The following is a 26,417-nucleotide window of genomic DNA, read 5'->3' on the forward strand; positions in this document are numbered from 1 at the left end:
TGCAAGGGAGAAAATGGGAGTCTTCACACAAGGGAGGACTTTGTTTTCCTCTTTCTGTTGTCTGTGATCCCCACCTGTTGTATATATGGTAAAAATATCTGGGAATTATAACCCAGCAACAGTACGCAGCCAGAGTCATGTGTGACCGGGTCAAACACACACTCGCTGGAGGGTCATGGCCAGGTTACTAAGTCAAGGCTGGCAAGTCTCCACAATAATGTTTTCTTTCTCTCTCACTCTTTTTTTTTTTTCTTCTCCCCTTGTCTGTCTTCCAAACAACAGTTTAAAAAAAACCCCCTCGTAACAATGCAAACTATTTAAGCATGACAAATTCAAAGAAGTTTTTTATTAAAAAAAAAAATTGGATGGGGGGGGCAGAGTCAATGATATTTTGGATTTAATTTTATAGTATAGTTTTATGTGGCACATGAAAGAGAGAAATTTGTATTGAAACAATTGAGACCCACTTTCCCAGTTCCTGGCTCTTTCCTGGAAGATGATTAAAAGCAGATTTTTTTTTCCAGACGAGACATAAAAATTAAATGATCTACAGTATATAGTTATTTTTTCAAATGTTTGGAGGCTTATAAATAACTTCTACAATCAAATGCACACATACAAGCAGCAGAGAATCTGGTTCTAATTACTTGTACTTTAGTTGAACTTTGGCGTTTCCTTTGACTTTCTGCCTAATGTATGTGAGCTGTGTGCCTTGCACTCCTGCAGTGAATTCACAAAAAAAAAAAAAGAGGGCAAAAAATCCAGACTCTTGTTGGTGCCAACAAAAATGAGGGTTAACAGAATGTTTTGACCAAATGCAACACTTTGCTATTCACCCTAATTAGCTGAAATTGCTGCTTCCCACCAGGGACCCTGAGCTCAGTATTCAAAATTCCCTTGAGGCTATCCAGGAAATGCCATTTGCTTTACAACTTCTTATTCTTTTAAGACTCAACTGTCCAAAGTGTGCATTAACATACAAGCTTAATAATCTAAGTTTCTAGCAAAACGCAAGGCATTTCATAGTGCTTGACTGCTTCTAGTTGGTCACAAAGTAAAATACCTCCTCCATCTGTCAACATGGTTTAGCTGGCAGTAAATTAGCTCTCACAAAGCACGCTGTGCTTTTAAAGATCTTATCTGCTGCTTTATCTAACCTTTAGAAATATTTCAGACATCTTTGGAATTGTGAAGTGACTGATTGTTTGAGAGTCCCTGTGTGCTTAAGCTGCATTCAGGTGTTGGGTGATGGCAGTAAGGCTCTGTTTTCTCAGGTGAGTAGGGACCCTGAAGTGTCACATCCTGCAGGACAAGACAGCAGGGCAGTGAAAGAAGTTGCTTTTTTTTTTTTTTTTTTTTCAGTTCTTCCTAAAATTGTAAGACTGCTTTAAAAATGCCTCTTCTGGAAATATCAACTGTCTCCCCCCCATCTTTTGTATCTTCCACCTTTCACGTGCAGACATGCGTAGAAGAAAGCGGGTTCTGCTTTTGTGCATCCACTAGCCACCAACATGATACAGAAATAATGCCTTACACCTGCTGAGCATGAACTGCTACAGATGCCTGCATCGGCTTTCTGCACTTCCATGCTGGCAGTACATGCATTTTCAAATCAAGAGTTAAAAAAGCTAAATCCAAGGAAGTACAGTAAGTCAGAAACTGGAGTAAGAGTTGAGCATGTGTAACCTGAGTTCAAGCCTTCTCCAGAAAGCTGTACATCTTGCCTGTGATCAAAAGTGAATGTTCCCAAACTGGGTTTTCTTACCGAAAAAAAAAATCAAACTCTCTAGACAGTTCTCCACTGATGCAAGTATTATATTCAATAGATTAAGCCCTTTTTGTGGCGCATATATATATGGGTGTTTTAGGGACAGTCTTCTGGTTTACAGTGGCTCTTTCCTTCTCATATACCTCTTCAAACTGGCCAGAAAAAAATTCCCTAGTGACACCTTCAGCTCTTCAGTTGCTGACTATGTCATGTATTTATGAACTGAGCTGGTTGCTTAATCTCTTCTGGGTATCGCAAGTTCCTGGTGCTTGGCCCGTGCCTGACAGATCTCTGTTGTACATATGGTTCATGGTTTGAACACTGCTATTGGATGCTGGTGCTTGTTTAGGATGAAATCATGAAAAAAGCAGAGTCTATCGATATTATTCCTCAAAGACTACTTTCCCCAAACTGAAATCACAGAGGGATTGCAGGAGTGTAGTTGTTTTATTGAATGACACAACCTTTTTTTCCCATGGGGAGCCTAAAAACTGCCTTTTAGATGGACTGGGAGAGTTGAATGAGCTAATATGAAACACATTGTCTGCTGGTATTAGAGTTTTAAAGCTAAAATTTTACCATTCCATAGACTGATTGGAAGCCACCATAATTCATGTATGAGCATGAAATAAGGCAGGAATGTTTGAGGCCTCTCAAGGGCATTTGATGAATCTAACTTTAATTTAAAAGTACTAATAGATTATTGATTCAAGCAGGGTGGCTGTGCAGAGATCAATAGCAGAGCACTCTCTATCTCTCTTAAATACCGAAAATTATTGTTGACAAGAAATGATCATTCTTAAATTTTTCTTGGTGCAGTAGATACCTGTAGATTTTTGGTTTGCCAAGGTTCAGTGTATTTAATGCTGCAAAAGGTAAGTACAGTTCTGGACATTAATGTCACAATTTATGGAGCCATGTTATTTTACTTTTCTGTTTTTTCACCGTCTCCTTATTGTTAGATACATAAATAAATTGTTCCCGTTGGAAAGATATTTCTTTGCTTAGAATCAGAGCCTTTAACAGTTCACTCTAGCATTTATTTTCTTCTCAAGAAATGTCTGTCCTTGAAGTTGATAGTAGCTTAACTGAAGTAAATATGACAGAAAGGGGCCCTTCTCTCACAAGTAATCAAAAGTTGCATCGTGCTCAGTGATTCCCTCTGTGAATTCTGCAGAACATGAGTTGACAATGAATCATGAGTTTAATACAAATGTATCATCTTTGTAATCTGAAAAATATCATGTACAGTAAATCTTGTCTAAGATTTTTCCATTGAGTAATATTCTTTAGGGCCTGCTGTTAGTACTCTTGAGATTCAGCTCTACTGATAGTGCCTAATATTTCTGGATAGATCTGAGTTCACAGATCCTGTCATTTTTGTATATCTGTTGAAAAGTTAGAGGGATTTATCTGAGAAGCAGCAGACGGCTAGGTGAAACATGAAAATGTATTGCACATCTACAATAAATGTGAGGAATGATGACAGCATATCACAGAAAACTAATGCAGATGTTTGGAAAGATGTAGTTCTCATATCTTATCTCGCATCGTAGAGCTTTCATGTCCTTTCCCTGAAAGGGATAACTGGCTTTTCAGCAGGTTCAAAACAAATGACCATCTAGAAATATTAAGGCAATAAAGGGATGTGGGGTCATAATGTGTAAGTAGCTCTTTCTCAAAGAGGTTTCCTGATGTTACAAATCCTAAGGTAGGTAAGGAAGCGTTGCTGGGTTGTGCTAGTTTTACAGATTTTTTTTTAAAAAAAAAAAAAGCTACTTGTTCAGGTAATTTTCACTTCAGGTCTTATACTCAGTTGTTTGTCTCTTTACATATGTCCTGGTGCATGCCGCTATCCTGCTGTTGCAGAACTGCTCATTGGAAGTGTTACCTTTTGTAGAAAAAAGCAAGAGATATAAGAACTCTCCCAAGATTAGGTACTGTTTGGAAGGGTACATGCCACAGTTTCCCTTTGAAGGCTGATACTCAGTGTGCACACATGGATTCCATGCAATTCAATAGGTTAAACCAGAACATGACACAAAGTTGTCCATTTTTGGAGCCCGGTAAGAGATTCAAACACTATATCTGAAGTGAGCTGAAGCTTTTGTGATGATGAGTAGCTGGATCATGAAAAATGATCAGGTACTTTAAAATATACTTTTGAGGCTATAGCGTGTAGTCCTGTCATTGCTTGCCTTACTTTAGTTCCCCATAAATTTTGATAGGGAAGACAAATAAATGTTTATTATACAAAGAAAGATATGGGCCAGTTTGATAGTTATAATACAGTAAATGATCAGTTATTTAAAATTAATTCATGAATCATTCAATTATATTTCTTTTTTCTTTTGTAGCAGTGGAAACTCAGAGCACCAGTTCTGAGGAACTTGTTCCAAGCCCTCCTTCACCACTTCCACCCCCTCGTGTTTACAAGCCCTGTTTTGTCTGTCAAGACAAGTCATCTGGATATCACTATGGTGTCAGTGCTTGTGAGGGATGTAAGGTGAGTGCCGTCATCTCCCTTTCCCTTTATAGAATGACATTTCATTTTAGAGAGGGGCAAATCAATGGAGTTTGGCGTGACTTGATTGTCTCCAAAGATGCCTGTACCTTTCTTGTGTGAATTAATTCTGATTCATGAGTAAAACCAAGTAAATTACCATCATGCCTGGAACTATTTCCCTTTATAACTTATGCCAAAGTATGTCTTTCAGGAACTTCTGTAAGTATTGACTAACATGAGAATGTGATCATAGATGCTGACGTAATCAAAGAATAAAGTGAAAACACTCTGAGACTCTTCACTGTCCCTCTGTAGGTCAGGTATGCCCTGAGAACTCACATGACCGTTGGCTGCTCTCAGCCTTTTATTGTGTGCTGCTACCTCTGGGTGTCCAGGGGGTGGAATCTGGGGGCAGGATCCGATCATCTGGAAATTTTTGGCATAGTCTTTAACTATCTAACTAATCTGAAATCAAATTGGGAATTTGAGCATTGGCAGGTTGGTATTCGCAAAATTTAATCTGGCACACTACAGTGCTGGTACATCTACTAGCTGCTTTCCAGTGCTCTGATTGTCAGAGCATGGATTGACTGTCCATAGGATGCAGTAATACAATGCACCCTTCTAAACTAGAGAATGTCTAAAGACGAGATACAGATCAGAGAAGCAATGTCAGCTAAACCATGTGTGTATGGCAATAATTAGAGGTGTACACACAGTGAACAGCATGCATGAAAGCAAGAAGGTAGCGCAAGAAATGCTAAAGGAAAGGTACCACAGGACAGATGCTCTCATAGTTAACTTTATTAGTTATGGTACCCTAGTGTAATGTTCTTTTTTAACAATTAAAGACCTGTGATTTTGATCCTTAAAATTAAAATAGTTGTGCAGTGCTTAGTACAGTGAAGATACTAATGCATGCTGAAAATGGGACAGGTGCTATATCCATATAAAGTTATGAAAATAAATTAATAAAAGGTATTTTGCTGGTTTATTTTTGTGAAATAATATTTTTCAGATACTGCGCAGTTAGCCATTTATACTTTATCTTTTGAACCTGCAACTTCTTCCATGCTACTGTCCTTTTGTAGTGACGTAAAATGTCATAGTCCTGGGTTTGTGTCATTAGACAGAAAAGCTATAGGATCGGAGTCTAGTTTCCCACCTATTTTATAGCTGTAGATCGTGAAGTAGTGGAAGTAACTATTTAAGCTCACCTCAGTTTTAGAATTTCTGGTATTGAGGTTTTCCTTGGATATCATGCCTGTATTTTTTTCTTTTAGATGCTACAAAACGGTCAAAATTTAAGTGTCTGTTAGGAAGAACTATGGTAAGAATGTGCTGTAACTGATTTAATTAAATAGGAAATCTCATCATACTCGGATGCTAACACACAAATGGTGGTGTCATTTGCTCACCCACACATTCCCTCTAAGCACAGACGTAATTGCAGACTGTGGCAGAAAGGTCACATGTCCCTAAGACTTCATTATTTTTGAAAAATACGCAAAAATATACTGTAGGGCTTTTATTGGCATACCGCAAAGCATTTTCATGAATAATTAAAGCAAGACCACACTTGTCAAAATGTATGAAGAAATCCATCTTGTAATGTGTTAGCCATTATTCAACAACAACAAAAAATCTTGTTCGCTTATTTGCTAATTTGCAAAATGGGGTAATTCAGCACTTAGCAATAGCTGCTGTTAAAAGGAAAAAAAAAAAAAAAGATATGTACAAAACCTGTCAGTCTGTGAGAAATAACGCGACTCCAGAACAGTAACTTGACTGCTTGAGACTGGTAATATTTGGCTTATTTGATGCTAGCTCTTCAACAGGTTGGAATAAGATTTTATGAATCTCTTCCACTGATTGAATCAACTTCCTTAGTGCCAGAAACTGGCAAAGAACATGATGAGACCACTGAGTCAAGCAGTGTTCCCTTTGGTGGGCAGTCATGTACTACATTTGCTGTTGAAAGTTGAGCTTTCAGGTCAACAGAAGTGGCGTGCTGGATGACAGCAGACAGCAGTACATGACCACAACACCGGAGACAGCCTCAGAAAACTCTATGTTGCCAGTTTCTACTCTTTCTCTGAAGAATGTTACCCTTTTCTCTTGAGCCCTTTCAGACTGTTTGGTTTATTTTTCTTTTCCTTCATCTTTGCTTTCACACAGTCATTTCTTGGTCCTGTACCATAAGCAAGCTCCCACCTTGTAGTTCTTATTTCTAACCATACAGGCTCCTGCCTGTACTCAAGTCTACCTTCACCCTTGGTTTCCAGTATCAGTTCTTCATGCTTCTCTTTCTCTCCACTTTCTTCATACAAAAATTTAGATAGTTGCTTTGCAAGTTTCAATAACCACTGAGCATTGAGCACTGCTGCTGGGGAAGCCTTATCTCCTGTGGATCTCTGCCTTTTACTTGGTTAACCCAGGTTTATTAGAGAGCCTATGTTTCACTGAAGTCTTCTGCTCGGTATGGAGCTGGAGTTTCATGCTGATTCTCTGGTGAATCAGGGAGCAATAATAAGGAAGAATTAATGTTACAGCCTTTTGTCTAGTTAGGAAACACAAATTTATTTCTCATTTACCTGAACACACATCTCCATGCAATTTCAAAGAACTTGATTTTCTTCAAGATTTGGAATTTCACTGAAGCTGACCAGCATATTCAAAAGCTGTTGGGATGGGGAGAGGCAACCTAGTTTACGGACAGCCGGGCTGCACAAAACATAAGTTAGCCATAAGAAGCTAGACTAAAATATCAGCCGAATCAAGTATTAATTCTCCTTTTTTTCCTCTTTTTCTCTGACCTTGTTGCTGTTTTCTCTTTCTTCACTCCTATTTCCACCGTTTCTTTCTTGACCCAATTTGCAATCTCTGTTCTGTGTTGTTAAACCTTAAAAATTCACTCCTTTTTCCTCCTGCACTACACCTCCATCTGCTCTGAGGACCTTTTCTCAAGTCTTTTCTCTTTCTGACTCGTTTACCTTTCCCTTCAAACTCCTGGCAGTCTTCTTTCTCAAGGGAAACACAAATGGAAAACTCTGCTCATATCGTATTTATATGGGTTGGAACAGATGATCTTTAAGGTCCCTTCCAACTCAAACCATTCTATGATTATCTAATTAGGGCCCTATTCCTTTTGTTTTTCTGTGCTGACTTTCCCTTGGTTTTCTTCTAGTTCTCTCTCTGTTCTGTCTCTTCTGCCTTTCTCCTTTGAATTCTAGTGAAGCTGCTGTCACAGTGATCATTAGCAGTCTCCATCTAGTGCAAAGGGACAACTTTCTGTCCTCCAGGTTTTGAGTTGATGACTATCTTTGAATCGGCAGGCTTTCTTTTTCCTGGCTTTCAGGGCTCTTTACATTCTCCTGCTACTTTGCATACTGTTTATTCCTTGTCTCCTTAAATGGCTCTTTATCCACTTCCTGATGCTGTTCCTGGAGGTTCAGTTCTTTGGTTTTCTGTCTCAAAAGCATCAGTTACTGACCTGTTTTATGGTAGATCTGTGGGGGAGGTCGTTGCAATATTCTGCTCATAAAGTGTGTATTCTTAATGGAGATCATTCCAGCCAGGAGCCCTTGGAGAACTGTGGATGGTGATTATGACCCTGTGATGCTCAGTTTGGGAACCACTGCACTAGAAATTTTGTCTTCCCTCAACTGTCACCAACCCATGGATGAATTCCAAAATTACCCCCATCTCTGACTTCTCCCCTGCAGTCTTTCCCTGGTACATCTTCTTGCTCACCTCACTGCTACCTTGGACAAGAGTTTGTGAAGACAGAACTTTCCATCCTTTCTCTGTGACATCACCAGCTGTAATCTCATGGTGTGCAGTTTTTTTAGACATCATGCCATGATGACATCATTTCTGATCTGCAGCACTGTAATTCACATGATTTGTTGTCCTTTTTCCTCCAGAATCTGTCTTCAGCTGCCTTCATTGTGAAACCATTGCTGTGGTCTTCTTGCATGGTGATTAGATTGGTCCCTTCTCCTGTCCTTCCTTCCCCTTTTGCCACTCACTGTCATCCTTGGACCTTATTCTTTCAGGTCCCTAGGAACAACCTCCTAACCTCCTTTGACAAACACTTTCTCAGTATTCTAAGCACCCTTTTTTTAAGTGATCCTTCTGTTTTATTCATTACCAGAGTCTTCAGTACTGTGCCCCACTAGAAAGACTGTTCTGTGGCTTGTTTTGATATACTAGCCTTTTAAGGGTTTTTAGGGGCTGGAGTATTTCATAATATGCACTTATGAACCACAGTAAAAGTTTAGGAGCTGTCTAAAAACTTTAAGCTATCTTGGTTTTTTATTTTAGTATGTTCATGCTGAAAATTTAATTTGTGATTATCGATTTAGAGTACCTGACTTCTTGCCTTCCAAATTTAAAATTTGGGAGCTTTCAGAAGGTTGATATCCCAAGATTTTTTTCAATTTGGTCAGTTAAATTCAGCAGTCAGAAAATTTTTTTGTGTTTTAAACCGATTAAAAAAAAAATCACGGCTTTGTGTTTGTATCTGGGTGCTATGCTGCAAAAGGCTGATGTGTCTCACAGCCTGTCAAGGGCTTTGTGTATGTATTAGAATCTCAAAACCAGACTGGTCTTCACAGCGCACTTGTATTTTGTAAGAAAAATTCCAGGACCAGTCCATCTTTTTATATGTAAAATACAATACGTTGACAATATTCAGCTTATTTACAACTTTTCCATTTTGTAAACTGAGTGGCATTTCAGAGGCGGGTTTTGGAATCTACTCATGTATTTCATGACCTCAATGAAAGACTTCTGAAATATCTTTTTTTTTTTTTCTTTTCCCCCTGGTCTTTGGGTGTTGCTAGATAGCACGCAAACAAATTCCATACAAAACGAGCAACTTGGATTTATCCAGCTGGTACAAGTGATTATAGGGCTGGCTGTCACCGAAAGCTCAGCTCTTTGGTCCTGACTTGACTCATCATTGTAGCTGGGTTTGCAGAAAGGGAGACTGAGAGTAATGGGCTGGATTCCCCATACAATGCCATCATTGTGTGGGCGAAGAGAAGAAGCTGGTGTTCTGGCAGCTTCAGCTGTCTCTAAAAGCCTTGTCTCTTGTTCTGGGCATTCAAAACCAGCATTCCTCTGCTGGCAGTCCTGCCTGGATTCCTGGCTTGAATTCGGTGGGCAGCAAAGATGCCCAGAGCAGTTTCAGGAGAGAAGACAGCGCAACATATAAGAGGGTAGTTTTATGGGCCAGCGGTTTTGTCTGAATGATCAAGGTGCCTCTCTGCCAGTTGTTGATGTTAACGGACAAAACTGTAGACAAATCTACTTCAACACCAAGGGATCCCAGGTTGGCTTTTATCATAAAAGAAGAATAGCTTTTCTTCCATCAGGGTTTTCGTATAAAATCACATCTAATGTGGGATCATTAAATTAAAAGGGTAGCCACATTTAATATCTTTTCAAAGGTCTTAAGCTATGAAAATATGTTTATTTGTTTGACACCTTACTGACTCAAATATATTTTTTTTTTTTATTGCGGAGACTTTAAGCAGTGTGGAAAATAGGCATTGACATAAACCTTGAAATTGAGGTCTATATTCTGTAGGACTGACTCCCCCCCCCCAAAAATAAGATACACATAGGAGTAGAAAAGAAAAAAAAAAGAAAATGAAGCAATTTTTGCTTTGTCCAGATTTGCTGATCCACATGGTGTGTAGCTTGGGAGAAAAGCTGTCATTTTGTAACAGGTTTATCTTACTTGCTCACAGATGCAGTGGGAGGCAGTCCTACCACTCAACTTGAGGCCCAAAATTAGTTGCCTGACTTTGAAGACTGGGCTCTCTCTGCAGTGGAGACAGAGGAGCTCCTCTGATGGCTGATTCAGAGCACCTAAACTGGATCTACTCTGGGTCACCCCCCAGAGTAGCCTGTCCCCCTGACCCATTGGGTTAGAAGCCCAAAGCACAACTATGTTAATATTCTCCATGATATCGCCCACAGCTGTGTTCCTCTGGACACTGAGAGGGTTGGGGTTCCCGTGTTGCAGGCCATAAATTCGTGATCAGCATCTGTCAACAATGGATTTACAAAATGCTACTGACAGAGAGCGGAACTGGTTTTGATTTTATTTATTTGAAGTTCGATGGCAACGATATTCTGCTTTGATTCGCAAGAAATGTTAACTGGCCTAAAATATTTTAGGAACTGTCATAGCAAAGTTCCCTTTGTGGAACAGTGTCCTTTGGGACAAATACCTTTTTCTTTTAATGATGCCTCTTACATCATGTGAGGACAGATTTGTGTTTTCTGAGGCAGTTCTGGGATTGTAGAGGGATGTGAAGCAGCAGTTCTTTTTGATAACACCGTTCTTGCACATGTTAGCTTCTAGCTATAATGTAATTATAATTAAGCCCTTTACTGGGAATTAAGGATCCAGACATAGAATTTTCTTAGTTACCTAACACTAAAAAATAAAAGCAAGCTTCATAAAACTAGCTAATATTCTGTATATTTGTCTGGCTTTTTTTTCCTGGCATGTTTTAATCAACTATAACTGAAACAAAAAGTAAGAGATGTAAAGTTGAAAATATGTGCACAGTATGATTTGTATCAGGGAAAGAAGTAATATTGTTTGCAGCAATGCAATTGTAAAAGCTTCTATTGGTTCAAAGAAAAATACAGATCAGCTTGAACGATCAAGCTGTATTTGTCTCCATTTAAGATGTATTAGTAAGTGACAGTGCCACCAGTAGAGATGCATGCTGTCGTCCTTGCAGAGCTATGAAAAATTCCTCAAATCATGGAAAATTGCTCCTAGTTTCAGCTAAATCAACAATCATTTTTTAGAAGGTGAAAAATGTATTTTGAGATACATTTCTGCATACTATTAATATCATCTGATCTTAAACTGTAAGCACTTTGCAGTGTAGCAACGTTCAAAGCCATTGTGCAGAGATTCCGAATTACTTTCTAACTATGCTAACCACACTGCTCCAGTTATTTGTGAGCACAAGGGAAACAGGAACTGGAAACTACTCTCTTATTTTGCATAAACTGTCAAATAACAACATATAATTGTTTGTCTTAAATCTTGCCCTCCCTCCTCATGCAAAATTCGTGATACCATCAGCGAAGGCTTTCTCAAAAAAGAACAGCAGTATCAGACTCTTAAACTATGGTGCACTGGTGACCAGCCACATTTTGGGTTACTGCTTTGCCATGCTGTGTGCCTGGAAGATTTCTGGCTGTTCCTCCTGCATGTGGCCATCTCCTGTGGACAGTTTGGATGCAGCTGTCCCATTTCAGAGGCCGAAGGAGTTAACTAAGTTAGATGTGGACTTTCCCATCATACGTGAGCCAGCCATAGTGCCCATGACTGTTCCCAAGAGCATTTCCAAATATAGACGTAGCCTTCATGCGTGCTAACCTTGCATATCTTTTCAGGGTCTTTGGCCAGTCCATAACAGCTACATTTTTTTCATTGTTACTACTAAACTAAAATTGTCGAGTCTTACTCTTCTGGCAATGTCAGTTCCTTTCTATACCTGAGAATACACACCGTAAAAAGAAGAAACTTCAAATTTACATGTGTATGTACCTGAATCTTGGGCTTCAATCACGGTTTCTCGCACCAAGGTAGTTACTGAAGAGTCCTTGTAGTTGTGTTTGTCACATTTCTATCCAGCTTTCACCTGGCTATGTCTGTTATGGCTTATTAGCAGATGGCTGAGAGAGCTGAAGTTCACACCAGCTCAGTAACGTGCGCATGGTTTTCAGCAACTTCAACAGAATTAAGTAAATTATATGTACGTGTGAAAGTTCTGTGTATGCAAATCACTTAATGACGTACTGACCAGAGATGCCAGAAGCAGGTGGGCCGTGAGTCAGGGTGGTACACCTGCCTGCCGAGAAGTCCCCTGGTTTGTATGTAATGGATGTGGAGTGTGTTTTTATTTTCCTGTAAGTAGGTTCTAATGGATTTTACTTTTTCAATTTTCTTCACAAGAGAGGGAGAAAAACCTTTTATTTTGTTCTCATCTTGTCAATCTATTTCATGGCTCTCTTAGTTTAAGGACTTTAATTATACATGTGGAGTACAGGCTGTCCTGTGCACCTGCAGAACGTTGCTACAGTGTAGGAAAAAAATGAAGCTTTCTACCATGTTTAATACAACATTTTATAATATGATCTTTAAAAGTATTGTTTGCAGAGGTAATTCAGCAGATAAGGAAATATGGATATCTGAGCAAATGTCTCAGAAATTAAATACTCTGAGATTTTCTGTTAACAGTAGTAGCCTATCTTTTTATTTTTACACTATGCCATATTTATGTATGCTCACTGAACAGCAGTTATAGATGTGTAAAATTACAATGAACTAGCTTTCATTTTCTGAGTCTAGAACTTTTTAAAAAGGAACTGCTTAATGAGACATTGAGAGAAGAATATACAAGCAATTGATCTGTTAAATTTAAGATTTAGGGTAGCTTGCTGGACCCCATAAGAAAGTGTACTGCCTTACTAAAAAATTCTTCCATTTTTGAATAGCCATTCCAAAAATCAGAAACTGACAAAGTTAAGATTATACCCATGTGCCTGTCCATCCCTCTTTGTATCTGGATTTTGCCACAGTCTTTAAGTATAGATATGTTGTTTCTTGAGTTCTGCATGAAGGACATACATGTTTTGTCCTTCTTCCTACTTTGTATTGTACTGATTATTTCAGTGGAACTTCCCATATACAAGAGACACCTCTAGCTGTGACGTCTGTGCAGCTCAGTACTCCACTTCTAAAAACTTCTTGTAGTGTTATGTATCTTGTAGTCATGCATCCAGTTCTGTAATTGGTAGTTTTAGTATAGCGGTATAGTAACTGTTTAATTGGTATACTGTTGCAGCTGGTCTGCCAGATATTCAGAGTTCCTACTCATAAATTGTTCTTCACTTTGATAATATGCAGGAGTCCCCACAATTTCCACAGCTCAATTCAGGAGACAGCTGAGAAGTAGAAAGACATTTTTGTGCATAAAATCCCTTGTGATTTCACATGGCCACAGTTAAAATTTCTCATTTAATATATTTTAGTGGGAAAAGTTACTATGCAATAAAAACTGTATCATAATACCTATGTTTAAAGGGGAAAAGGTATATTGTTTCTGGATCCCCTGTCCAGAATAACGGATACATAAATTACAAGGTGAGACGGCAGTCTTGAGTAGTGCCAAAAAACATAGATTTGGTTGGCTGTAAATACAGTCAGTGATTTCACTCCAGCTATAGCAAACCTCAGCGACTGCTGGGGACCCTTCCAGCGCCAGAGGGGAGAGCCAGCAGCCCCCAGCCACAGCACATGAGCAGGGTCTGCTGTCGCCTGGCAGCAGGGAGACTGATCAAATGCTTACGGAGCAAGTTTGTTCCCATTTCAGAGTCTCTTTAAAAGTGACAATTTAATGGGACCCATTACTGTCAGCTGTGGCCGGTTCCCTCTCCCTCCTCCCAGGCGCTTACCAGGGAAAGCAGAGATTTATAGCCGTGGTGCAGTCTCTCCGATGGGCTACTGTTCACTCCTCCTGTGAGTGTCCCGGCTGGCTGCTCTCCAGATGAATCTTCCCAACAGGGGAGAGGTCTTCTCTGTCTCTGGGGTGCTTGGCTTTCTTTGGAGCCCTACACACCTATGATAAGTATATATGTAAATTATTAGGTCCTTGCTTCAGATTCTGCTGTGATCCTCACGTGCTTTTTCTGGTCCAAAAGAGGGGCAGCGCTTCAGATTTAGGAAGATTTAAGCAGAGCGTTTCAGAGAAAGGTCTGCAGCCTATCATTTTTTAAATGAATGAGCACTACCACTTCTACCCTTTTTTTTGCATCAGGGGATCAAGGCATTGCTGATATGCCGCCGCAAATGGTCTTAACCAGTCCACATTTATCCATAGTGATGCACAGCGACTGGTGTGTGTAAGGAAACAAAAGTGAAAACTATGTATTTTTTTGAAAGGAAAGAGGAAAGGGAGTGTTACGTGAACAGGAGAGATGCAAGCACAGCACCCAGGAGCCAAATGGATGAGCTAACTAAAAAGACCTTTTCTCTTACGCCAAGTCCATGTGATTTTTGTAAACTGAAAGAAGGATCGTCTTGTGATTATATGAGCTCTGTGCTTGAATCTGGCCATTGATTAAAGTCTGGCAGGGGAGGGAGAAAACAGGAAAACATCTTGCTAAGATTTTCCTGTGTTAGATTAATCAGCCCCAGTTCATTCACTGATCTCTGAAAGGTCATGTTTTCTTGTTGTCAAAGTTGCCCAGTCCCAGCCTCTCCCTTGCTTCCCTGTGGCTTGGCTGAATGAGCAGTGGTGCCCAACACCAGGCAAGTTGGAGGCAGCATTTGTCCTGTAAGATGTAATGCTTTTTCAGCGTCTCAGATCGGTGTTTGCAACAAGATGCATATCTCCAATGAGTGTTACCTTAAGAGTCCTTATTGCTTGGAGGAGCTAGTCAGTTGATCCTTCTGGCTCTGTTTGTGCAGTTGCTAATCCCTTGCACTGGCACAGACTGCATTTCATCCTTTTCTCAGCCTGCTTTTCCATGTTGTTGAGACTGTTTTGACCGTGTGTACTTTGACTGTGTACGGGAACCGTGCAGAGGGATATGGCCACCATCTCACTCTTAAAAATGGTGGGTTCGCCAAGCTGGTCCAGCTCCAACTCATCCCTCTGCTGTCGCCTTCGGTAATGAGTTTCAGCTGCAGTGTGGAAAGGTAATTTTCCTTGACTACTGCCAGTACTAGAGAGCCAGACTTGCATATTTCTGGGTGTTTACTTAAACTCTGTTTTCTAGTCTCTAGGCATCGAAGTTTCACTAAACTCTACGTTTTACAAGGTTTTAGTGGGTAGTTCTGTATTAGCAGAGTTTCTTTGTTGCTGAATGCGGGGGAATGAGAGAGTAGCATAAAGTAGTAAGTACAAGACACCGCTTGCCAGATTTTAAGAGACCTGATACAACATATTTGTTTAGAGATCAGTTGTCAAAACTAAGAGGAAAAAAAACTTGTGGGGAGATAATGAACGTGGGTTGATGAGTCATTCAGATGGATGCCTGAAAAAACGTACCAGGAAGCATAATGCTCAAGACATCTGGTTTATTTTGGCATGTTTATGTCCATGTTATTTCTTCTGAATATTTTTGGGTTGCTTTCTGCATTGTTTTCATATGTCACTTTATCCCTTCTCAGAAACTTCTTTTGTGGTGCGGATCGGGCACATTTTAAAACTCCTCCCAGGTCAGACAAAGAGAATAGAAACATGCTGGGTCTTGAAGACAGGCGGGAGCCATGTTGCGGCACGGCCAGAGCCAGCTCTTCGCTGGCTGTCCTGGCAGGTGTGTGTTGGGCCAGCACCCACAGGCACCCACCCGGCTGGCCGGGCTTGGGCTGAGCAGGGAACAGCTGGCTGTGCATGCAAACTGTGCAAATTGCTCTGCTAAAGCAAGGGGAATTGCACTTTAACCAGCTTGCAGGCATATATAAATATTTGCGCCATAGTTTGCATTATTATTTCAGCTGAGCTGTAAACATTCAGTTGCTGATAGTGAGTTAGAAACTAGCACGTCTATAAATTTCAGATGGTGCAGAAATGCAGGGATTTTTATATTGGCTGACAACTAACGAAAGTCCCTGTGCCTCTTCTGATAAGTAACTGGTGCCAAATATGTGTGGGAACTCTGCAAGCCTTTGTGGTGAATGAAGGCTGGAAGGGGAGGAGGAGGAGGATGCAAAGCCTGCCCGTGCAGGGAATTTCCTTCAAGCATGCACATACCTTCTTCCTCCCATGTAGGCTTGTGTTTGAGCTTGCCCTTTCCTCTTCACATGTTTCCATCTCTGCCAGCAGCTAAATGGAGAGGCTAATTTGAGAGACTACTGCAAGTAATTGCAGCATAGTAATTGCATAGCTAACATGAGTCTTTCCCTTGTCCTGCCTGCTGCAGGAATCTGCATGTCACTGCATGGATATAGCTTGGCAGGGATTTTTTATTTGTTTTTACTAGGAGATCTATTACTTTGTTAAAGTAGCTGTTGCTTAGTGTCTTTCCTTTGTAGCTCTGTGCAAAAACATCCCATGTATGTCTACTAAAATTGTGACATTGTCCTTGGAAGATGGTCCCCCTGCTACAACCATCTGAAAACCCAACGGATAAAACAAAGACCCAAATTAAGAGTGTAAACCAAAATCAGTCATACATTTGGGGGATAACAGTTTGGAAAGTCTTTCCTGACACTGTGATTCCATGCAAGAGAGCAGCTACATAAATGGTTTGGAAAAGTGTCATTCTTTACGAAGAAATACTGTGCATAATTAATTCTTGCTCCTGGGAGGTCAACCTGGGGCACTCATTATTGTCTTAATTGGTGGTATAAATCCTGAGGCACTGGAGGGGAAGAGAGGAAAAAAACGATGAGCAGTTAACAACATATAGCCTTTTGGATAAGTGCTAGCCAGTCGTACGGCCATCCAAGTGACATTTTATGGTTTTATTGGGTTATAGGTCTGGTCCTCCACAAATTAGGTTAAAGGGAATTGATTTGCATAAACAAAAACATAAGAAAATAGCAAAATGCAATAATTCATTCCTGAGTTCTCCATTAAACTGTGTGAAATAATTCAGTGCGCTGCAACTCAGAAAAGCATTTCTTTGATCTCCTGTTATTCATATTAAATTATATTCATTACTCTTCCCATCTGGAGTTTCCTAGCAGGCCAAAAATCATCCTACAGACATTACTGAAAGGAAGTTAACTGTAACTTTTTAATTATATACATTTCATCTCTCTTTTTTTTTTTTTAATTTGGAGAAAGCAGATGGAAGTGCATACCAGCGCCTTCCTCTCTGTTTAAATTACTGAAGTGGAGAAGCAGAAAATCTCAGCCGTTCTTTCCCCTCACATACTGTTCAAGGTGATGACTGTTCTGTCTGGAGACTTTGACGTGTTTGCTAAAAAGGTCAGGAGTTCAGTGAAAATCGAAATTGTGGAGAAATCCTTGTGTAGTCTTAGGGATGCTGCAGTACCCTCGCTGGAGAAATCTGGTTGCTGCAGATCTGCAGCCGATTCAACGCATCTCCCCTGTTTTGTCAGTAGCTGCGTCTCTGCCAGCTGGCCAACAGAAGCGTTTCAAAAACCCCAGAAAAAAAAAAAAAATCAATGTTTTGATGGTTTGGAGCATGTTTTTAACATTAGGCTGAGGTTTGTGGAATCAGAAGATATGTTGGCATGTGGAGCACCGTTTCCAGCCTCAGCAGTGGCTAATGGCTGATTGGCATTAGTAGCCCAATGAGTAATTTCCTTCAAACTCTGTTGTCAAAATTGGGGTGGGTTTTTTTTGCCCTCTGAGGCCCACAAGGATTTTTTCACCTTAGAAACTATTAGGATTTATCAAGTATGGTCTGCTCTGCCTTTGCTGGAGAAGTTTTTGCGGTTGCAGATAAGTGTCCCCATTTTGGTAGCTTAGGGAGGGGTGACACCTTCCTCGTCTTCCTGTCCCTGTCCTCTGGGCCTTTTTGTCTTTCTAAGATATGAGAAAACTCTGAAATGTTTCAAAATTTTCCATTTGCATAAAAAATAATGTAAAGAGAATAGGCCTTCTTTTCCCCTTAGTGCGTTGCTCTTAGGTCCACAAGTCTGTATTCCTGTATGCGAGATGTGGGATAACACCTGCTTATTTTTATGAAGCGTTTTGAGTTCTGTCAATTTTTTTTAAAGAAACCAAAACAACCCTGGTTTTAATAGCAAATTTGTGTTTCTTCAGCCATGGAAGGTTACGGCTGCTCTTCATCTGCAGAATAAATGGCTAGACAAGATGAAATGTGGATGGCGAGCAGAGAGTTTCTGCTGGAAATAGCAGCAATGAACAAACCCAGAGCACTTCCCAGCGTGAGCTGGTGCCCAGCCCCTCTGCTGCCAGGCAGCTGGCATCTCTAGGTGCTCACTACAAGCTATTGACATTTAATAACATTTATTCATTTGTTTTTGCAAAGATCTGCCTGTCCTGCCCTGACATACATCATCAGCACAATTTTCCCACTTCCTGGCAGCCAGCCTTCCTCTACTTATTGTTGTAGCTGCTTCCATTTTGTGCTGGCGGTGGTTTCCAGCCACAATGTCAGACAATTAATTTGTTTATTCTGCAAGCCGTGACTTCCAAAGCGTGATAGACAGTGCAGACATCCCGGAAAAGTGCTGTGCAACTGGGAATACGCTCATTTTAGCTTCCTTTTAGAGAGCTGCTTTGGCAGCTTTCATTACTTGGGGGGTCTCCTGTTCTGGCTGCAGCCATTTTACAGTGTCTTTTGTACTATCCAGAATCACTTAACAGCATATGCCAGCGCTTTTAGGTCTTTTATAAGCCTTTCAATGCAACTCTAGTTGTGAGATTGTATGTTATCGAGGCCTTTCAGAGCAAATATTCCTGTTTAACAACTGAAAATTGTGTGTCTCTGCCCTAACCTGACCGCTGATCCTACCATGACTTTGTGAGGAAGGGGTTTTTTGTTCCTTGACTGCTGCCACCTGTAATAAAAATACTGCAAACCACATTCCATTCATGAATGTACCTGGGCAATTCCCTGGACACAGAGCAAAGTAGTTTTGTGCAGATCTCATCACTGAGAGAGACCTTAAATGTCTCTGTTGATGCTCCAAAGAGAGTAGTAACGGGGTCCTTACCTTGCCTAAGTATGTTTTACAGGGTTATCAAGGATAGAGGATAACTTGAATTATTAAAATAAATAGATAGAAAAGAGGCTATGCATCACAAAGAGTTTTGTAGAAAAAGGTACATATTTGTACAGCTGCTATTTCAAAATAAAGCTAATGGCAGAGGTTTCAGGTATGTTGTGGGCTGGATTTTCTTTTTGCTTGTTACTTTATCTTTCCCTTCAGAGCTCAGTAAATCAGAGTTTATAAATGACTGGTAAACTCTACCACAGAAAAGTCCTTCCTACTCCTTTGTTTCTTTTATGATAAAGTAGCAATACACTTCACTCAGAAGCTTATTTTGCAAATTCACCAAAGAATGTCCTCTGTATCTTCAGGAGACATAGCTGGCTACCTGTGTTTGGGGGTAATCAGAGCTGAACCAGATGAACCACACAGGCTGTTCAAACAGATTGAGCTCACAATAGTCCTTCTCTGCTGATTACCCTGTCCCTGGCTTGCAGTGCAGGTTTTCAACTTGTAAGCCCACTACAATCTGCAAATAAGATTGTCATGCTGTATGCTGGCAAAATATTTTTAAGACATTGTTGGGATCAAATGATCCATCTCTTCGTACAATGTGCATGACTTGAGCTCTAAATAGTCTGACTTGCCAAAATCAAGTGGACGATGAAGGAGAGGGAGTTGTGTAGATTCCCTAGCAGATATGTAAGGTTCATGCTAACAATTCTGTAAGACTTCGTAAGCTTAAACACTTAACGTTATCTTAAGGGCTTATCCTTAATGAGCTCCTTTGTATTCAGATATTCAGTGGCATAATAGTATTCAAAATATTACTGAAATAGTGGACGTTCTCTGTGAGCACCACTGCTCTATACTGAGCTCTTTAATTTTGACACACTCGCAGGCAAATAACAACAAAAGTAAGTGGTGAGTGGGATGAGGTGGGGTTTTTTTGGCATTGTGTTGAAGTTAGATTGACTAAATAGATTATTTAGTTCTAAGCAATAGACCCAGTAAACTTGAGTTTATTTGCTGCTTGATACATACGGTTTCACGTATCACTCTCTGCTTTCAGTGCAGCAGATAAGATATCAACACAATTAAAAGTGAAAAATAATCTGTCTGCTCTGCCAGTGGTGGATGCTCAGAGAACACACGCTGATACAATAGATTTCTGAATAATTTATACTCAGCATTTTTTCCTTGCACTCGGTAAATGAGGACGCCTAATGTGGCATGGTCAGAGTGATACTCTATCTGTCATCCATTAAGATAACAAGATTGGTGGGCCTGGGAGGAGCATGGCATGGTGCACAGAAAAGATGAGATTAAAAATTGAAATGTTTGTCCAAAATGCTCTGTGTAAAGGATGCTGATAAAAGCAGCTCAGAAGGATGAAATTAATTCAGAAGTGTGATTTCTGCAAAGCTTTGTTTGTCTTTGCTAAAATAAAACCTCAAGATTCATGTTCCTTTCAAAAGTTGTGGATAAAAGGAATATTAGAGCAAATCACTGTTCCTGATAGGCCTTCAGTAACTCCCTCTACTTTAAATTCAGGTACTTTGTAGGTGCTATCGAAAACAATTACATATGACAGTAATGCTTTATGTCTCACAGAATGTCAGGGGTTTTTATATATATATATTCATAAGGCATTTTAAATTACAAAGGAAGAATCATTTGTGCTTGTTTTTGGCACAGAAATGTCTCATCTCCTGTCACAGGGTGTTCATTTAGACAGGATGCTAAAATATTTGCATAAAAAATTGGTCATGTAAATATTCAGCCAAACAGATTCCTTTCAAGATGAATGTATTACAGTAAGTAGTAGTTTGTTTTCCAAGAGCCAGTAGGCACTAGAAGTTGATTAATTTATAAGCAGTGGTGGTTTTACTGTGTTTGAGAACGTGTCTGAACTGTCTGAAGTTTGAGAACGTCTTAAGGTTAGGTCGTGTTCAGATTTTCTTGGTTTTTGAAGAAACTGTTGGGGTTCTGAGGTCAGATTGAAGTCATTTGAGAAAAAGCACTTGGAGGAAAACTTAAGCTTACTTCTGACTTTGCTATTTTTAGTTAACAAGCCAGATACCTGTGCTATCTGGAACCCAGCCTTGAAATGGTTTAAATTTGCTTTTCTGTTTAACTGGGCAGCAAGTGCCCACTTTGCCCATCCCCCTGTCCTGCAGGGTTTTCTCTCACTGCAGGGCTGCAGGTTACCAAAGCAGGTGAGGTCCAAACCCCTGCAGAGGGGTAGACAGGACATTGTCTGGCTTTTAAGCCCAATGTCAGATTTGGGAAATGCTTCTGGTCATGATGCTGCTTGCAGTGCCACCCAAAACTTGTGGCTGCACAGCACCAGGTTTATGGAGGCAGCTGGGGAAACTGAGCCCCAGTGCCCAGCAGATGCTCCTCGCCTCCTGGCACTAGAACTGCTGTCACTCCCCCACGATGGCTTTGGTTTGAGGTTTGTATTCAAAGAAACAAAATTATATTTGTAATCTGGGCATTTTTCTTAGTGCCTGTCTGGAGGAAAATTTAAAGATCAAATCTTTTCAGTGACTTATTGCTGAGGTTTTTAAATTAGCTTGCCACAAGTCTTAGTAGAAATAGTATCCCAGTATTGTCTTAGGGAAGAATAGTGGGAGAGTGGGCGCTAATATACTGCTGAGAAACATGTCCTTAGTTTTGAGCAGGACCACATTATACCTTTTCTCACCTGAATATTTTATGTAAACAAGTTCATTTTTCTTTCTGTTTCATGAGTAACTCCAGGAAGAAAATCAAATACAGGTGTTAAAAAATAATTTGTAAAACAACAGCCTAAGCTTCCACAAATAATATCCTCATCTATATCTTTCACTCTGTATAGGACATTGCCTGGGGAGGTTAGGCTGTTGAAGAGACTGTCTTGATTTTGACATGGAGAACTGCTTTCTCTGAGTTTGTTTTTCTTAAGCCTTTTACATTAGTAATGAGTTCATGAATGCTTCGTACTTCCTGTCTGCAGAAGTTGGATCACCTTTTTCTGTTGGGCTGTGTGGTCAACTTCATATGGTAAGGACTGAGACAGCCTCCTCTGCTTTCCTTTCTGATGGGCTGTAATTAAACCCTAGGATAAAAGCGTGCAGAACCTGCGTCTAAATACCAGAACAACTGATCAATCAGTGGGTGCCATTAGCTACTGGTTATAGTTTGGTGAAGTACAGGTATGTTTGGAGGAGGCTGTTTCCTCTTTTCCCTGTATCGAGTGACACTTTCGAAGCTCATATTTCGTTTCAAGGAGGACCTGTGTCAGTAAACCAGAAGTCTCTTGAGCATGGATGCACAGCAGCCTCTGCCCCAAAGCACGTGCAGGCAAAGAGGAGGTTTTGGAAGCTGTTTTCTTTAAATTACTCCAGTTGTTCAGTGTGGCGAGACAGTTGCTGCACAAGAGGGTAATTTTTGTTCATTTGGGCCATTTTGTTTCCTGCCCTGTCAGGCTGGTGGTAGGAGAGTTGTTCCACCAGTGGCTGTGGGTGTTAATTTACATGTAGCACTGGATTAAGCTGGGGTGGCTGCAGGGGAAGCTACCAGTCTTGGCTTTCCCTACCTCTTTCCAACTAAAAAGTGGTGACTGAATAAGCCATATAGAGACCCTTGAACCTCTCACTTTCTGTCTATTGAATTAAACCAAAACAGATACCATAGACTCCTCACTGTTCTAGTTAGCATCGTCAGCAATTACCGCAGAGCCAGGCATCACAATTAGGGGAATATCAAAACAAGAAAGTAGTAAATGAATATTACCATAAATTTTCTTCTCAGCAAGTAAACAAATGTACACACGCTTGCCATACTTGCCATTGCAGGGATTCAAGCAGTGTTAATGATCAAAAGTGTGGAATATAAAATAGCAGTGTTATTGATAACTTAAAAGGTTTTAATTGTCTTGACAAATAGCTTCAAATTCTTCTCTTTCCAGGAGCTTAAGGAAAAGAAAGAAATGAAAAGTTTTTATTTACCTCTTTGATGGTAGTATTAAGTATCTTCTAAATCAGAGGAGCTAACCTCAGGATGAGGCTTGCCTGTGCAAGAACTGCAGAAAACTATTGCCAGGGGTTATGTGATTAAGGAGGCATTTTTCAGCTCTGAGTGATTTTGAGGCATTTTCATAACGTTAGCATCTATAGCATGTTGGGTGTGCAAGGAATTTATGACCAGCCCTTACTGACTGTGCCTGCCCTACCACTCCCTGATCATATGGCCAGAAACTCTCACAGTTAATGCTGAACGATAGGGTTTTTGGCTTTTGAACTACTCACATATCTCAGTGAGTGCTTCTAGGACAGCCAATTTTATAGCTTACCATGATTGCATCTTTAGAAGAATGCATTGTGGGCACAGAGCTATCGTCTGCAGCAAGTTTACCGCTTCCCTGTAGGGTGTAAACATGTGGCTGGTTGAAGAGTTTTAACCTCTCAAGCCCTCCAACAAATATTAAATTGCTAACTATTCTTCCATAATGCTACGATGTTGACTGAAATTTGACCCTGGTGCTTGCTGTAACGATTTTCAAAATCTGAGTGAGAAGGTTAAATAGTGCTGTCAAATTTCCAAATGTCTGTTGCAGAAATACTTTTGCTGAATATCTGTGGGTTGAGCTCTAAAATGCTTAATCTTTTTTTTCCTTCATTATTGTATGATATTATCTAAAGCTTGGTTTTAGTGAAGATAAAGAAATTAACTTGTTTTTTGCTTTTTTTCTGTGCCAGCTAACCTTACCATTTATGACTGTTTTTTTCACTTGTCGAAGGAGACATCCAGTCAAATGGTGTTCCTTAAGTACAAACCAGACCTCTAGTTCTGTTTAATTTCTGTTCAAGATCATTGTAATTACTTGATTATTTTCACAGCTGTATCTGAATAAGAAAAAAATGCTGTAATTGGCAACTTTTACAAGTTCACAACTCAATAACCTGATGCTGGAACTCTTCCACCTGCAGGAGCCTCATTAATTGCTGTAGAAGTTCCAGCAGCTAAGAGACCTGGGTTTCAAATTATTTCTCTTTTTACGTGCAGCCTTCAAACTAAAGAATCTCTGCAGTAACAAAAATAGACGGGACCTTTTGGCTGAGAGAGGCTGTCAGTTGTTGGATGAATGTTTGACTTCCAAGTGGATCTGTTAGGAAGGCTGTTGTTTACCCAACTCATTACTACATCCATAAACCCAAACCATTTTTATTTTAGCTTTTTAGTAAAATCTAGGACTTCATTTCCTGAATGCTGTTACTAGTTCTAGTTTTGTTTATTCTGGCCTTAGGTTGCATTATTTGATTAGTTTTTATTTAAGAGATGAGTCTTATATTGCAAGGAACAGTACTAAATTATAACAAGACTGAGTCTTTAAAGATACCATACTCCAGCTATAACTTTGAATTTATTTTGTTATTTTAAACCCATGTTAGTGCCTGTCTCTAAGGGTTATGGGAAGCTCAAAAGTTTATTCAATTTCTTTTTTTCTTGATTTCAGGGCTTTTTCCGCAGAAGTATCCAGAAGAACATGGTTTACACGTGTCACAGAGATAAAAACTGTGTTATCAATAAAGTTACCAGAAATCGCTGCCAGTACTGCAGACTACAGAAGTGCTTTGAAGTGGGAATGTCCAAAGAATGTAAGTTCGCTTCAGAAACAACTTATTCTTCGTCATATCCTACGTATATGTGGCAGTCCCAAGGAAAAGAATATTACACAATTCTGCATTGAAGCCAGTATTTGCATTCATATATGGAGAAAGGAGTATGAATTTTGTGCACAACTTCAGACCTGTACTTCCCAAACTTCTGAGTCCTTAACTTTGCAGTCAAAATGCCATCAGTTAAGAACTTTTAGTGCAACACGCTGCCTGTGCGGTGTGGCCACCCTGTGTGGGTGTGAGAACGCCCAAGTTGGTAATTTTGCCGGGTTTTCTAAAAGAACAAACCCACAGATACTTGCTCTAAGATTAGATTCTCTCCCATCTGCTCTAGAAATTACTTCTTGGGTCAAGGGTGTAAGGGGAACAGCACTGGCTTCTTAAGCTCAGTTTAAGTCCTCCCTCTGCCCTGCAGACTGGCTCGTGGCTTTGCTGGGCTTGGTATTAGCCCAGGCTGTCATTTCATGAGGGCTTCCCGCTGGCTCTCTTGTAGCGGGCAGCAACCTTCCTCAGCCTTACACCTTCTCCCTCATGCCAATGTAGGTGCTTGTGACAGAGGTCCTTCTTTTAGCAGTAGTGCCAGCTTGTGCCATTTTACAGAACTGATGGTACAATGGTCTTGAGTCTTCTCTTCTTACTGGTTGGAGCCTCCTTGAAAGGTGAAACAAGCTGGCAAATCCTCTTCTAAACCTGCAAAGCCAGTAAACCTGACTATGTAAAAGTGCTACTAAGTGCACAAAAAACCCAAATAATTTTCCTCTCCCTCCTTTCTTAGAAATTTGCCCCTTAACATTTTTTAAATATTTAGGTAGAAATCCATGGTTTTTCTTTTTCAAGTTTATTAATATTCCTGTCAAGCATGAAAGTTTAGCTAATAAAGCCATTCTCAATTCCCTATGGGGTAATGCTTCTGAAACTTTCTCATTTTTGATTGGAGTGATTGCAGTAGCAAAAAAAGTATTTGATATAGTGATTTGTTTGATTGTGGAGGGTTTTTACCTCTAGCAGTGATGTTCCTGATTTCAGTTGGTCAATTCCTATAATAAACACTACAGAGATTTGTAGGATGTGCATAAGAGAGGGGGAAAATTGCCCGACACCACTTCTTTACTTTAATTCACCCACAGGAGTTCCTTGGAGAGACTTAAGACTAGAAAAAAAATAAATTGACACTGATGAGACATTTATGACCAAACTGTGACTTAAACCAGTTCTCATCCTCGGCATTTCTCCCTCCTGAATTGCGTGGGACTTCCCAGTAGTTTCTTTCTCCATACTTGGGCAGGAGCCAAAGAGGTTCCAAAGTCACACTGGTCCCTCCTGGTTGCATCCTATTTCTCTCTCCCACCCTCTCCTTCCTCTCCTCTTGGAGAAGGAGTGTTGAAGGCAGAGAAAGAACCAGGTACATCTTTAGGACCACTTTGCAGTGTTTCCAACTCCTTTTCTTGGAAATCTGAAGTTGTGGTTATTGAAAAGGGCCAGCATCAAGTTTCAAGCAACTGGGGGAGGAGATCTTAGGATTTCCATGAGTTCACTGTCCTTGGGTTTTCTGGTTTTCTCATGTGCCTGAAGTGCACTTACCTATACTTACGTGTAGATTTACTGGAGTGGAGACCATGATGGGAGTAAAGGATAAGGTAGGCTAAATAGAAAGATGCACAAAGATGTAAGATTGAATGAGGAGGATTTTATTGCTAGGTATTTGACCGCATATATATCTGTGCACTTGAAGCTTTTTTTCTTGATAAAAACAGTATGATGCAGTTTGGAAGAGAA

The 26,417-nt window shown here is 40.1% G+C and overlaps 1 protein-coding gene across 2 annotated transcripts in view; it reads left to right on the forward strand.

Moving 5' to 3' along the window:
- The window catches only part of RARB (retinoic acid receptor beta), a 319,454-nt gene that overhangs the window by 246,952 nt on the left and 46,085 nt on the right, over window positions 1-26,417 (forward strand). For both annotated transcript variants that reach the window (XM_074839011.1, XM_074839021.1), the window contains 2 exons: window positions 4,126-4,274; window positions 24,479-24,620. In XM_074839011.1, coding sequence (XP_074695112.1) covers window positions 4,126-4,274; window positions 24,479-24,620 — 291 coding nt within the window. The remainder of the gene's footprint in view (window positions 1-4,125; window positions 4,275-24,478; window positions 24,621-26,417) is intronic.

Source organism: Strix aluco, chromosome 1 (assembly GCF_031877795.1).
Source record: "Strix aluco isolate bStrAlu1 chromosome 1, bStrAlu1.hap1, whole genome shotgun sequence".
NCBI lineage: Eukaryota > Metazoa > Chordata > Aves > Strigiformes > Strigidae > Strix > Strix aluco.